Below are 13,896 nucleotides of genomic sequence, written 5' to 3'. Positions count from 1 at the left end.
TAACCTTTATTGGGGCCAGTATGTGGCATGATGGTTAAGGCAATGGACTTCCACATGGCTTATCACAGTTCTGGGCCCAGCAGCTTGAAAATTGCTCTGGGCGCACGTGCCCAAAATCCTGAGAGGAGAGTGGAGGAAAAGGGATTCCAGTGTGGCCATCCCCCCCTCCCGGGGGGGAGGTGATTCCTCGCATTCTGTCTCTCCATCTCTCTGTCTCAGAATGAAAAGATTATTAAATTCACTTATAGTCAGGGAAATAAACATTTTAAAAGTAGAAGTGATGATGAGATGTAACTTTACACTCATCAAAGTGACAAAAAATAAAAAATATCAATAAGTCATTGACAAGCATGAGAAACACCTGTTAAATTTCAAAGTACAAATGCATTTAATCTGTCACCCCAGCAATCCCATTTTGGGATTATATTCCATAGAAATATAAGCTCTGTTGAAAAGAACATTTGTTTTAAGAATTATTTATTGCAATATTTTTATAGTGGCAAAAACCAAAAAACAACACAACGACCTTCGGAAACAAATGAATACCCATCATAAGAGTAAATGACGGACTAGCAGATAGTGTGGTGTTTTAAGGCACTGGACTGCCACATAGCTGACTATGGTTCGTGTCCCGGACCTGGCAGCTTCCTTTCTCACTTTCTCTCTCTCTCTGTACAAATTTAAAAAAACATAATAATAAATTAAATAATTCCTTAAAAATATATATGTACATGATTGTTACGTGGACTCTATAGGATTGCTGACGTGAGGGAGGTGGGAGTCCAACAGAAAAGAGCAAGAGAAACAACTGAAAAAGATACATCTGTATAGTTATATGTTTCTACACTGTTATGTGTGGGTATAGACCTAAGTAAATATGTTTTTTAAAGATTGTAAAACGGCATGTGATTAAAATGATTATATCTGAAACCATAGGCTTAGCCGGGACAAATGTCACCTTCTTCCTGTGCCCTGCATTTACCTGTAACCACATTTAGCTGGCAAAATGACCTCAGATATGGCCACCTTTTGTTCCCTCTCCATTTACATACCTAATCGAAGTGAAAGACCCCAGAACTCTAAAGGGATGGACCTGTTTGGGTGGCTCAGAAGATTCTATGAGTGAGAGTGCAGTGATGTGGCACAGTCATCTCCAAGTAGGAGACAACGCAGAGACAAAACCCCTGGGTCATCCTTCATAGAAGCGACAGCAGACCAGGGGTGACAGAATGTCTGCCAGTGTGCAGTCATTACGGTTCTTATGAATCACATCAAAATGGAACCGCCCACATCTTCATCCAACACAATGCTGCTGCTTTTTTTTTTTTTTTCCTCCATAAACTACAGAGAAGCAAGTCAAAAAGTAAGTATTCCTTTTTGGAATAAAGTAATACCCCAATTTCCCAGAGTTGTATCAACATGGTTTTGAATGTGGGAATCCCTTGAAACGCCCAGTCTGGGTGTTTCAATGAGGGGAACAGATAGTCTAGTTTTGGGTGGTGATGAATTCACTCCAACAGTCATGCCCACATTAAAGAGTAAAAGAGTTGACTTTCAGTTAACAGGACAGTGACATTTCATAATCCAAACCACACTTTGTGCTCTGTGGAAGCGGTCACTGCTGTGTTATCAGAAGGTTGTTAGTGTCACAAACTCTTGGTTGTTGGGGACAGCAAGAAAAGCTTAGTTCTTACTCTGGATGGTTTCTTATCCCAGGCTTACCCAGCAGGCCTTAGAACAGATCAAGATGCTCATGTTATGTATCGTTGGTAACAGTGCTTTTCAAAAAAACATGAGAGTTCACTGTTGGAATAAAAATCATACTTTGACCATTCCTAGACTTCAGCTATGGTTGGCTTTAAAAAAAAAAAAGAATTATTTAATCTATTATTATTATTTTTAAATTTTTGCTATAAGGCATGTGTGCTTACCGTAGAGAGACAGAGAAACAGAGAGAGAGAGAGAGAGAAAGCCTCCAGCTCCAGGACTCGAACTGTGATTGGCCATGTGAGAGTCCAGTGCCATATAATATAATCTCATTGATTCACAGTTGGTGACTGTAGAACTATGACAATGCATTAAATATTGTTGTCCCTGAGAATACTATCAGTTGAATTGTAAGATGTTTTTGTAGAGGGCATGGATTAGGTAAAGGAGAAAGTCCAATATTTAATTCCTTAGGTGGGAAGATGTGAAATAATGCCAATGTTTTTTTTTACCAAATAACCTTGGCAGTATTACTATGAAAGTACTCAATGGAGTTTTTCATGTTCCTTCTTGTAAATAATATGATACTCTTTTGAGTAACCCATTTTTTTAAAGCTAGTAAGGTTCTGATTGTTATGAGGAATTTTATTAGATATGTATTTGTTCATATATTTGCAGGAAAAGCCAACAAAGGCTTTATCTTTATGTTTTTCATTTCCTACCTTACCCATTTTATTTCTAGACATAGATTTTATTAGGATCGGCTTTATAAAAATTAATAATTTTAGGGCCAGGCAGTGGCTCGATGGTTAAGGTGGCTAGATCCCATGTGGTGACCAACTACGCAGTTCAAGTCCCGGACCCATTGGCTTGAAAAACATACCAGGTACATGTATGTGCATGCCCAAAAATATCCCAAGAAGAGAATGGAGAAGGGATTGCAGTGTGACCATTCCCCTGGGGGTGATTTCTCATTCCCCCCCACCTCCTCCCTCTTTCTCTCTGTCTCTCTTAGGCAAGCACATGTGACCTGTAGCAAAAAGCTAAAAAAAAAAAAAAAATTGAGATATAATTTACTTACAATAAATATTACTCACTTTTTTTTAAAGAGAGGCTTTTGCTATAAGGCATGTGCGCTCACCGGACAGACAGAGACAGAAAGCAAGAAATCACCCCCCAGCGGGGGATAGCCACGACGCAGTCCCTTTTCCTCCATTCTCCTCTCGGGATTTGGGCATGCATGCACACGTGCCCAGCTTAAGTTTCAAGGGTCTGGGACTCAAACCACGGTCAGCCATGTGAGAGTCAGGAAGGTAACCGTTATGACTTCTGCTGGTCCCACAACATTGCTATTTAAAGCTCAGTGGTAGTATACTGCTCTGTGATGCTGGAAGCCATATGGAAGATCAGGGTTCAGTTCCAGGTTGGCCTGTACATGCCAGTGCATGCCTGTGGCTCTGGCTGACTGAGAAGGCTCAGTGTGGGATGGCAGATTGTGGTGTGAGACCCTCTTAAGGGTGCTTGTCTTCTCTCTCTTATGAAAGAAAAGAATAAACTTTTTAAACCATACACCTGTTTAAAATGTACGAGTGAATGGTTTTTAGTATATTCACTGTGCATTTAGCTGTGCATCCATTACCACAACCAATTTTGGAGCATTTCCATCTGAGAAGGCTCAGTGTGGGATGGCAGATTGTGGTGTGAGACCCTCTTAAGGGTGCTTGTCTTCTCTCTCTTATGAAAGAAAAGAATAAACTTTTTAAACCATACACCTGTTTAAAATGTACGAGTGAATGGTTTTTAGTATATTCACTGTGCATTTAGCTGTGCATCCATTACCACAACCAATTTTGGAGCATTTCCATCATCTGCAAAAGATAAAAACAACCTATTGGCAGCCATTCGCTCCCTGACTCCATCTCCATCCCAGCCACAGCCCCCCCCCCCCCAGCCACAGCAACCACTAATCCGCTTTCTGTCTCTATAGATTTGCCCCTTCTGGACATTTCATACAAGCTCAATCTAAAATACTGGCTTTTGATAACAGGCAGCTTTCACTTAACATAATGTTTTCAAGGTTCAGCCATGATGGAGCACGTACTAATGTTTCTTTTTCGTTGCTAAATTACATTCCGTAGTTTGCGTAGCCCACGTTTTGTTTTTACATTCATCAGTTGATATGTATTTGGCTTGTTTTTACTTTTTGGCTTTTATGAATAGTGCTGCTGTGAACATCTGTGTACAGTTATTTTTTTAATAATTATTTACCTAAGTTTTATTTCTTCATTTATTTCAGTTTGACTAGATACACACACACACACACACACACACACACACACACACACACACAGCGAGCAAGACAAAGTGAGAAAGCAAGCCACCAGGTCCGGGACTTGAACCATGGTCAACCATGTGGGAGTGTCCAACAGTGCCTTAACCACCATGCCACCTGCTGGTCCCATGTATACAGTTCTTTTGTGTGAAGGTCTGGTTTTTATTGACCAAGCTGCCCTTTTAAAAAGCAGTGATACCATAGCTAAGTAGGACTCCCACATGTCCTCTTGCTTAGCACTTTCTGTTCAGGCACATGAAGACAAGATGTTGAGGCCCAGATAGGGAAGGTGGCTTCCCTAGGCTTACAGAGCTGGAAAGCAGAGCAGCCTGCATCTAGGTGTCTTGCTCTCAAGTTAAGAGGGAAAGTGAGAAAGTAAGCTGCCAGGTCCCGGACACGAACTACGGTCGGCCATGTGGAAATCCAGTGCCTTAACCACCATGCCACCTGCGGCTCCCAGGTGCGATGTTTTACCAGTTGATTTGGAAACTGAAGGCTGAAGATGAACTAGAAACTGAAATGTGCAGCTCTGTAAGAGCTTCACAAGCTTTTTCTGTTTACTCTTTCTTCTTTTTGTCACAACAGTGTGGTCTGGTCTGAAAGTAAAAGAACATAAAAGAAGGTTCCTTAGAGATTGTTTAGTCCCACCTTGTTAAACACGTGAGGAAACGGAGACTCAGAGTGATGTGGCTTCTTGCCCAAATGACACTGTTAGTGGTGGGGTGAGGACTGGAGCACTAGCGTCTCTCCTCCTTATCCCAAATCCCCAGCTGCCGCATTAAGGCAAGCATTTGTTGTACAGGAGCTGTGTGAAGAGTGGTGCTGAGCCATTTCATGTCTCTTCTCCAACAGAATCCCGTCACAGGGCTGCTGTCAGCCAGCCATGAGCAGAAGGATGCTTGGGTGCGGGACAACATCTACAGCATCCTGGCCGTGTGGGGCCTCGGCATGGCCTACCGCAAGAATGCTGATCGCGACGAGGACAAGGCCAAGGCCTACGAGTTGGAACAGGTGATGGTGACGGCCGCTGGCCCTTGGCTGCTCAGCTCTGTTTGCACAAACTGAACAACCACGAGGAAGGATCTGTGTGTGCAAAACTGTTCGGGCACAGGCTTTCTCCATTTCTGCTATAGAATATTTTGGGGGGCTGCTCAGGTGGTCTCAACCATCTTTCTTTTAAGTGCTTCCTTTCTGTTTGAGATTTTGCCCTCCATAAAACAGTAACAACAGAAATCACCATGTAGGAGATGAAAGCATCTGAATTTCTACCCCAAAGTGTTGACTTGCCTCACTAGCTACAGTTCTCTCACACGTGCTCTATTAATTTTGTACATATTTCTATATAGGACCTCATTATAAACTAATATTATTCTGAAAAAGAATTATTTAACTTTATTTTTCTTTATTTATTTGACCAGAGAGGGACAGAGTAAGAAAGAGAGGGAAAGTGAGAAAGCAAGCCGTCAGGTCTAGGACTTGAACCGTGGTTGGCCATGTGGGAGTCCAGCGTCCTTAACCACCATGCCACCTGCTGGCCCCAACTAATAAAATTATTTTTAAACAGTGGACACATCCAGTTACCCATTCCAAAGTGTGTACTTGTCAGAGTAGTTATTTTGAAAGAATATCCAGATCCTGTTGTTGTTGCCTAAAATGTGTTTGAGACTTCACTTCAAAATGCTTTCCTAGGGTGGCCAGCAGGTGATGTACTGGTTAAGTCACTGAACTCACCGTGGTCAACTGAAGTTTGAGTTCCAGACTTGACAGATTAAAGGTCATGCCAGGCACGTGTGCATATGTGCCCAAAGTCCTTAAAGAAGTATGGAGAAGGGATTACAGTGTGGCCATCCCCCTTGCAGGGGGCTGATTTCTCACTTTCCCTCTCCCTGTCTCCCTTCAGCGAGTGCATACACCCTATGGCACAAACCTTTAAAAAAAAAAAAAAAACTTTTCCAGTTTGAGTCATTCCAGGAAAGTAGTCTTATTTATTTATGGGCACCACTTAATTTTGAACTGAATTAGTGTTATCCAGTTTTCATGCTTATGTTACTTAGCATCCAGCATAATAGAGTCCTTGGGTTGTTGGCTACGTTGACATTCAATACCCCATTTTCCATTTGTGAAGTTGTTTTATAGTTTTTTGTTTGTTTTAAGGTTTTTGCCATAGGATATATGCACTCGCCCAAGAGAGACAGAGAGAGACAGTGAGAGGGAAAGTGAGAAATCACCCCTAGGAGGAATGACCACACCACAATCCTTCTATATTCTCCTTCTGGGACTTTGGACATGCACACATACATACCCAGTTTGCGTTTCAAGCCACCAGGTCTGAAACTTGAGGCAAGGTTGACCGTGTGGGAGTCCAGCTCCTTAACCACAGCGACACCTGCTGGTCTCAGTTTCATAGTGTTTTTGATAGAACACCTTAGGGCCTGTCTTTAAATGGGCCTGATTGTGGAGGAATGAGCGGTACCATCATGGACTGGTTGAGAGCTCCAGCTCTGGAGTCTGACCTCCTGGGCTCTGTCCTTGGTCCACCGCTTGCCAGCTGGTGACCTTAACAGTATTTCCTCATCCCTGTCAGTGTCAGGTTTCTTGTCTGTAAAGTGAGGTAATAACACCAACCACCTCATAAGGCTGGTGCAAGAATTGGAGAGAACCCAAGTGAAGTGTTTTGCACAATGCCCGGCTGTAGTGTCTACTAGATGGCTGTGGTATTATTGCTGTTTATGACAGTGATGATAGTACATCATATTATTAAGAAACCTTGGCTGTCACTTGGGTTTTATAAAAACTTCACTCAACAGTCCAGCAATGGCGTCACAAGTGGCCGTTGTGGCAAAACATTACCTTTGGGCAGGTGTGGTGGACTTAATTCATCCTTAGTATAATAAAACTAAATTACTAATGATGTGACACAAAACTCAAGTATGAGGCTTATAGAAATGGTGTTGCTAAAATAAAATGCCAGTGAGGAGTCATTGAGTTTCAGAGCTGGAAAATGCCATCTGATCCAGCCCCTTATTTGGCATTCATCACATGGTCTGAGTTTACTTATTCTCTGTGATGGAGAGAAGGGGGGATAAGACAAACCATCAGGACACTCCTGTGTGCTTGGGGCTATCTTTTCAGGGCAGAGATAGAGGGAAAGAGGTAGAGGGGGCGAGGAGGAAAGCATCTGTTTAAATTCCAGCTCCTTGTGTCCTAGTGTTGAGAGGAAAAGAGCAACGATGTGTGTGAACGTGCTGACTGAGGGTGGGACGGCAACGTCTTCACCGCTGACTATGTGCGTCCTGGTGTCCTGTGCTGTGTTCCAACTACCCCTCACTGAGAATACCAGCCGCAGTAATGGCAGATCTTAAAACCAGGCATTTCATCCTAAAGGAAGACATACCGTTATAAACCTGACAGAACAAACAAGAGCATATGGCTTTCTAGCACTGGCTTGTGGGCTGCGTGGTGGGAGGAGCTGCTCAGTGGGGCGGGAAAGCCGGGCCTTGCTACTGACTCCTCTTTTTCTGCAGAACGTGGTGAAGTTGATGCGCGGTCTCCTCCAGTGCATGATGAGACAGGTAGGTGCTTCCGAGTGGGCATTCCACGTCATTGTCACTGTGATGGGGAGCATGCTTAAAGTGCTTTGAGCTGTTCTTTTTAAAAATAAGAGAGGTCAAAAATATTTTTGTACTTTCTCTTTTTGAAATTATCTTCAATAATTTTATTATACTATAGAACTCATCTCTAAGGACACTTCTGCGTGTGGGGGTTTTATTTTCTAACTGGGATCTGTTTTTTTTTTTTTTTTTTTAGACAGGGTCTCACTCTGTCACTGTCCTCCTCAGCCTCTCAAGTCACTGGGACCACAGCCATGTGCCACTGTACCCAACCTGCCTCCAGTGTTGCTTGTCCCCACCCTGCCTCCAGTGTTGCTTCAGCCTGCCGAGTGGCAGTGCATGCTACTGAAGCTAGGTTGCCTTTTTTTCCCCTATAGCGAAGGAAAAAATTTTTAAAGCCACTCCCAAATGGGCCAGCCCCATAGCCCAGTGGTTAAATGCTATGCATGGGTAACCATATTCCACATGGCTGACCATGGTTCAAATCCCAGCCCAGTGGCTTGGAAAACATACTGGAGTGTGTGCATGCTTGCCTCAAATCCTGACAGGATGGAGACATGGGATGGAGGAAAAGAGATTACAGCATGACATGCCCCATTGAGGGATGCTTTCTCTTTTCCCTTTCTCTCTTTCTCCTACCCCACCCCCCATAAGTTCACATGCTCTCTGCCAATTTAAAAAGAGAAGTCTTTCCTAGAGAGCCATGTGTTCTTGTTTATGTTGTCAGGTTTGTAACAGGCTATATTTTCCTTTAGGATGAAATGCTTGTTTTTAAAACTTGATGTTACTATAGCTGGTGTTCTCGGTGAGGGGTAAATAGAACAGTTCATGGAGCATGACCAGCGCAAGACACCAAGACCCGCACGACACCAAGACCCACAACACCAAGACCCACACAAAGTCAGCGGTGAAGGTGCTGCAGTCCCACCCTCAGTCAGCACATTCACAGACATTGTTGCTCTTTTCCTTTCAATACTAGAACACAAGGAATTAAGTTGAGATTTTAACAGGTGCTCTTCCTCCCCCACAACCCCTTTCCCTCATCTCCCCTTGAATACCTACTATGTGCCACAGCTGGAGTTATGCAGACCAGGCCAGCCTTTGGCATGACCCCTTGCCCTACAGAGCTTAAGATCCTGCTGGGCTGGGGCATTCTGGTGGGTGGACGAGAAGAGTCCCCAGCACAGCCCTCTGTGGTGCTTACCAGCAGCTGCCTTCTATCCTTCTGGCTCCTGGAGTAGCAGATATGAGGTCTAGATCCAGGTGATTGGTCCTGGGTGTGACCTCTGCCAGCCATGAACTCCTCCTGTAGCTATGTGGTGCCAGCTTGCCTTCTCCCTCAGGTGGACAAAGTGGAGAAGTTCAAGCACACCCAGAGTACTAAGGACAGCCTGCACGCCAAGTACAACACTGCCACCTGCAGTACCGTGGTGGGCGATGACCAATGGGGCCACCTGCAGGTGGATGCCACCTCCCTCTTCCTCCTATTCCTGGCCCAGATGACTGCCTCAGGTAAGCCAGGACATCTGAGCCCTTTGCATAGGGAATGACAATCCAGAGAGGGGGAGGGAAAGGGCACAGGCATTGATCAGTGTCTTAGTCCGTTTGTGCCACTCTAACAAAATACCTGAGACTGGGCAATGTATAAAGAACCAAAATGTATTTCCTTACAGTTCTGGAAGCTGAGAAGTCCAAAATCAAGGCACCAGTAGGTTCAGTTGTCTGGTGAGGACTGTAAGGAGGAGAGGAATGCTATACCTCAGATGGCATAAGGCAGAGTGGCAAGAGAACTGCATGTGTGAAGCCTCTTTTGTAAGGCCCTTAATCCCTTAATCCTGCTCATGGAGTGGAGCTGTCATGGCCTAATCACTTTTCTTTTCTTTTTTTTTCAGTTTTTGCCGTAGGGTATATGTGCTTATTGGAGAGAGAAAGAGAGAGGGAAAGATAGAAATAAACCAATGGGGGATGGCCACACCACAGTCTCTTCTCCTTTATTCTCCTCTTGGGATTTCTGGCACACATGCACACATGCCTGGCATGATCATTAAGCCACCAGGTCCAGACTTGAACCGTGGTCGGCCATGTGGGAATCCAATGTGTCAACCACCATACTACCTGCTGGCTCCTCTAATCACTTTTTTTTTTAAGAGTTTTTTTTGCCATAGGGCATGTGCACTCTCAGGAGAAAGAGACACTGAGAGGGAAAGTGAGAAACCTCCCCCAGGGGAATGGCCATGCCACAATCCTATCTACATTTTCCTTTCAGGATCTTGGGCATGCACACACATGCACCTGGCATGATGTTCAAGCCAGCGGGTCCAGGACTCAAACTGCAGTCAGTCATTTGGGAGTCCAATGATGTAACCACTACACCATTCACTGACCCCTACTCTAATTACTTCCTAAAGGCTCCCCTTCTTAATTCCATCACATTGGCAACACCCAAATTTTGGAGGGGACATAATTCAAACCATAGCAATCAGTATTTTAGATGAACAATTTATACAAAGGAAAAGCATGCTTCTCTATGATATTGCATGCATTTGCCTTGGTGGTAGGGCAGGAAGTACAGGGGCCCTGTCTGTGGATAGGACAGTCAGCCCCCACCTGGGTGCTTGCAGGACAAGGACTGTCAAGCTGGCTCTGCTTGTTTCTGTTGCACCCACAGCTTCCTTCCTGTCGTGCTCATCTAGTTCCTGGAGCAGCCTAAGTTGGATCGAGCTTCGACAACTCAGTTATCTACAGACACTTTCTTGCCAGCTCTTTGACTTTTCTCCTCCAGGATTAGTACCCTGTCCCTTCAGCACTCCTTCTCTCTGCCCTGGTCACCTTCTAGACTCATACTAGAACTATATTGTCTCCACAGCTCCCAGCCTGCCTGGAGTGGGCTGACTAGCCTAAGCTGCCTAGGCAGTGAGTAGGCCCATGCTTTGCAGATAGTGTGGGTCCTTCCCGTGGAAGCCAGAGCTGCTGACTTCGATGGCTGCCCAGATACCAGGCTGGTGGTCCACGCTGCAGCCTGTCTTTGCACACCAAGTGGTCTCTGTCTTCTGCAGCAGTGTCTACTTCACACGATTCCCCAAATTAGGGCACTTAGTGGCTATGTCTCAGAGCTCTCTAATGTAATTTCTTATTTATGTCTTTGCAGGGTACAGTATAGTTTTTCAAAGCATGCTTTCAGTGTGTCGTAATCAAATCAAGGATATTTTATGTATTTAAAAATATATTTTAGGTCACGTTGTACACAGTGTTTTGTTACATAGCATTTTACTTAAGCATTTCCCATGATGTGTCAAGCTCTTCATAAATATTATTTTAGTGACTTTATCAATGGGTACACCAGAATTCATGTAACTAGTTCATGATTCTATATTTTTCTTTTTTCCTTTTATAACAATTGTTGCAATACCGATATATATATATATATATGTGTGTGTGTGTGTGTGTGTGTGTGCTATAGGGCACACTCGCCAGAGAGACAGAGAGAGATGGAGAGATAGAAAACGAGAAATCATCCCCCAGGGGGTATGGCCACGCCGCAATCCCTTCTCCTCCATTCTCCTCTTGGGATTTTGGGCACACATACACACACACCTGTGTGAATTTAAGCCACTGGGTCCAGGACTCAAACTGAGGTCGACTACATGGGAGTCCAGCGACATAGCCATTACGCTAACTGCTGGTCCCGCAATATGGATACTGACTCTATCTCTATTTCCTTCTGATAGCTAGATGTCATTCAAAGGCTATCTATATAGCCAAATTGTTTTCAGTTACTAGTTAAAATTAGCACTAAACTTCTAATGTAGCATACTAGTTAAACTTCCTTTGTTGACGTAAGATTATATATCTTATCATAGCCATATCACCCTCACGAATTCATACTTAAAAAATATGTTTGGAACTGGCCCATGGCACAGTTGTTAAAGAAGCCAGATCCCACCTGGCTGACTGTGGTTCAAATCCTGGCTCTGGCTTGTGTGTGTGTGTGTGTGTGTGTGTGTGTGCTTTCCCCAAATCCCGGCAGGACTAAGAAATGGAGAAAGTATTGTAGCATAACCACACTCCACTGGAGTGGGGAGGGATACCTTTTAAATCTCTGTCTGACAATCACATGTGCTAACTGGCTATTTATTTATTTGTTTGTTTTTGAGAGAGTGAGTTTTGCCATAAGGTGCATGTGCTTGCTGGAGATACAGAGAGAGAAAGTGAAAAATCACCCCCAAGGGAGGATGGTCACACTGTAATCCTATCTCCTCCCAGGATTTTTTTTTTAAGAGGTTTTCGCTATAGGGCGCGTGCGCTCACCAGACAGACAGAGCGAGACAGAGAGACAGAAACACCCCCCCACCCCCCGGGGGAATGGGCACGCCGCAATCCGTTCTCCTCCATTCTCCTCTCGGGATCTTGGGCACGCACACACACGCGCCTGGTGTGAGCTTAAGCCACCAGGTCCAGAACTTGAACCGTGGTTGACTACATGGGAGTCCAGCGACATAGCCATTATGCTAACTGCTAGTCCCGCCTCCCAGGATTTTGGGCACTCATGCACACACGCCCAGAATGAGTTTTCAGTCACCAGGTCTGGGACTCGAATGGTGATCGACCACATGGGAGTCCAGCACCTTAACCACCTGCTGGCCCCCCTAGCTGGGGATTTAAAAAAAAAAAATGTGTGTTTGACATAACTGACTATATTCTTAAGGGCCTAAGCAAAAGACCCAGCTTTCTTGGCCACTGCTTGCTTCAGTGGGTTGAACAGTGCCCTGGGAAGGTCCTGGGAGCTGGCCTTTCCCAGATGAAGGGCCAGCTCCTGAAGGAGGGGACTCTACTTCCCCTGTCAGCCCTTGGGGAACAGTGCCCACCCTTCTCGCCTTTGCCTTACTCAAGGATAAGGCCAGTGTCTCTGGTTCTTCTGGGCTGAAATCCTTGCTTTATCAGAAGCTTCTCTGCCCAAATCCACTGCGTGCCAGAGGCCCCACCCACCTCTTTCCACCCTTTCTACTCATTGGCACACACGCTACAATGGCACATTCTTTCCTTCCTCCTCCTCTCCTTCCCTGACTTCCTAACTTCCTTCTTTTCATCCTTCCTTTCTCTTTCCAAGCCTGGACATTGACTGCTGTGACTCACTTCAGACTTAATTTTTGATGCCCTAGTAAGAAAAGTGAAAACGAGGATTGAAAGATTTCTTATTGTGATATTTATAGGTTATAATGGGCAGCTCTATTCACAACGGAGCTCATAACCTCCTCTTTTTCTCTTTACTAGGCCTGCGTATCATTTTCACCCTCGATGAGGTGGCCTTCATACAAAATCTTGTGTTTTACATCGAGGCTGCATATAAAGTCGCAGTAAGTGTCAACCCTAACCCTTGTGGTCTTTTTAGGTGTGCCTGTCATTAAAAAGAATATGAATCATCACTGTCCATTGAGGGCCAAGCTCTTTGGGGCTGCCCAGAAGGTTAGTGAGTCTAGAGCTATACTGTCGTGTCACCTCTGCACACAAAGTGCACCTTTTTGTCCCGGGATGCAGTGGGGTTTCATGTTTTTTGTACTACATGCTCTGTCTGAATCCATTTTTTTTTTTTAAGAATTATTTAATTTATTTAATTACTTTATTTATTTAAATTTTTTTCTTTTGTAATTGAGATTTATTGGTTGTGTCAAGTACAGACATTTCAATTTGTACCCAATTCTTAACATACATACCAAAAATTTAAAAAGCCAAGTACAGTGATTCTTTTTAAGTTATTCCAGTGACATTCTAGCTTCAAATTTGTAGGCAAATTTTCCTTAAGAGGATATCAAGAACCACTGTCTTCAGATGTTGAAAGCTGTTATGTAAGTCCCACCAAATCACAATTTAGTATCATACAGACTACATACTTCAAATTTCCAATCTTTCACAGCACATTAACAGAATTATTAGGAAAACTGGACTACCACGACCAAAGATGTTACAGAGTGCACACAATTCTGACAGGGAGAGCTACAATCAAAGAATGGCTTTCTTTAGGAAACAATACTACTAAAAAACATAATAGAAGTCATTTAAAATATTCAAGACACATGAAATGCATGACTGTGACTCCAAACTGCCATTTAGTATGCTTTGTATTTAGGATATAAAAACTACCCACAAGGGAACCAGCAGTTGACGTAATGGCTATGTTGCTGGACTCCCACATAGTCGACCGCGGTTCGTGTCCTGGACCCGGTGGCTTGAAACTCACACCGGGCGCGT

At 44.1% G+C, this 13,896-nt stretch overlaps 1 protein-coding gene across 1 annotated transcript in view; it reads left to right on the top strand.

The window, feature by feature from the left end:
- The window catches only part of PHKA2 (phosphorylase kinase regulatory subunit alpha 2), a gene marked incomplete in the record, with an annotated part of 84,256 nt that overhangs the window by 8,395 nt on the left and 61,965 nt on the right, over nt 1-13,896 (top strand). The window contains 4 exon segments of the mRNA XM_027775475.1: nt 4,892-5,050; nt 7,564-7,611; nt 8,994-9,162; nt 12,922-13,004. Of these exon segments, the coding sequence (XP_027631276.1) occupies nt 4,892-5,050; nt 7,564-7,611; nt 8,994-9,162; nt 12,922-13,004 (459 nt within the window).

The sequence above is a fragment of the Tupaia chinensis genome, unplaced genomic scaffold, assembly GCF_000334495.1.
Source record: "Tupaia chinensis unplaced genomic scaffold, TupChi_1.0 Scaffold000567_1, whole genome shotgun sequence".
Lineage (NCBI taxonomy): Eukaryota > Metazoa > Chordata > Mammalia > Scandentia > Tupaiidae > Tupaia > Tupaia belangeri.
This window is presented reverse-complemented; position numbering and strand designations above follow the sequence as displayed.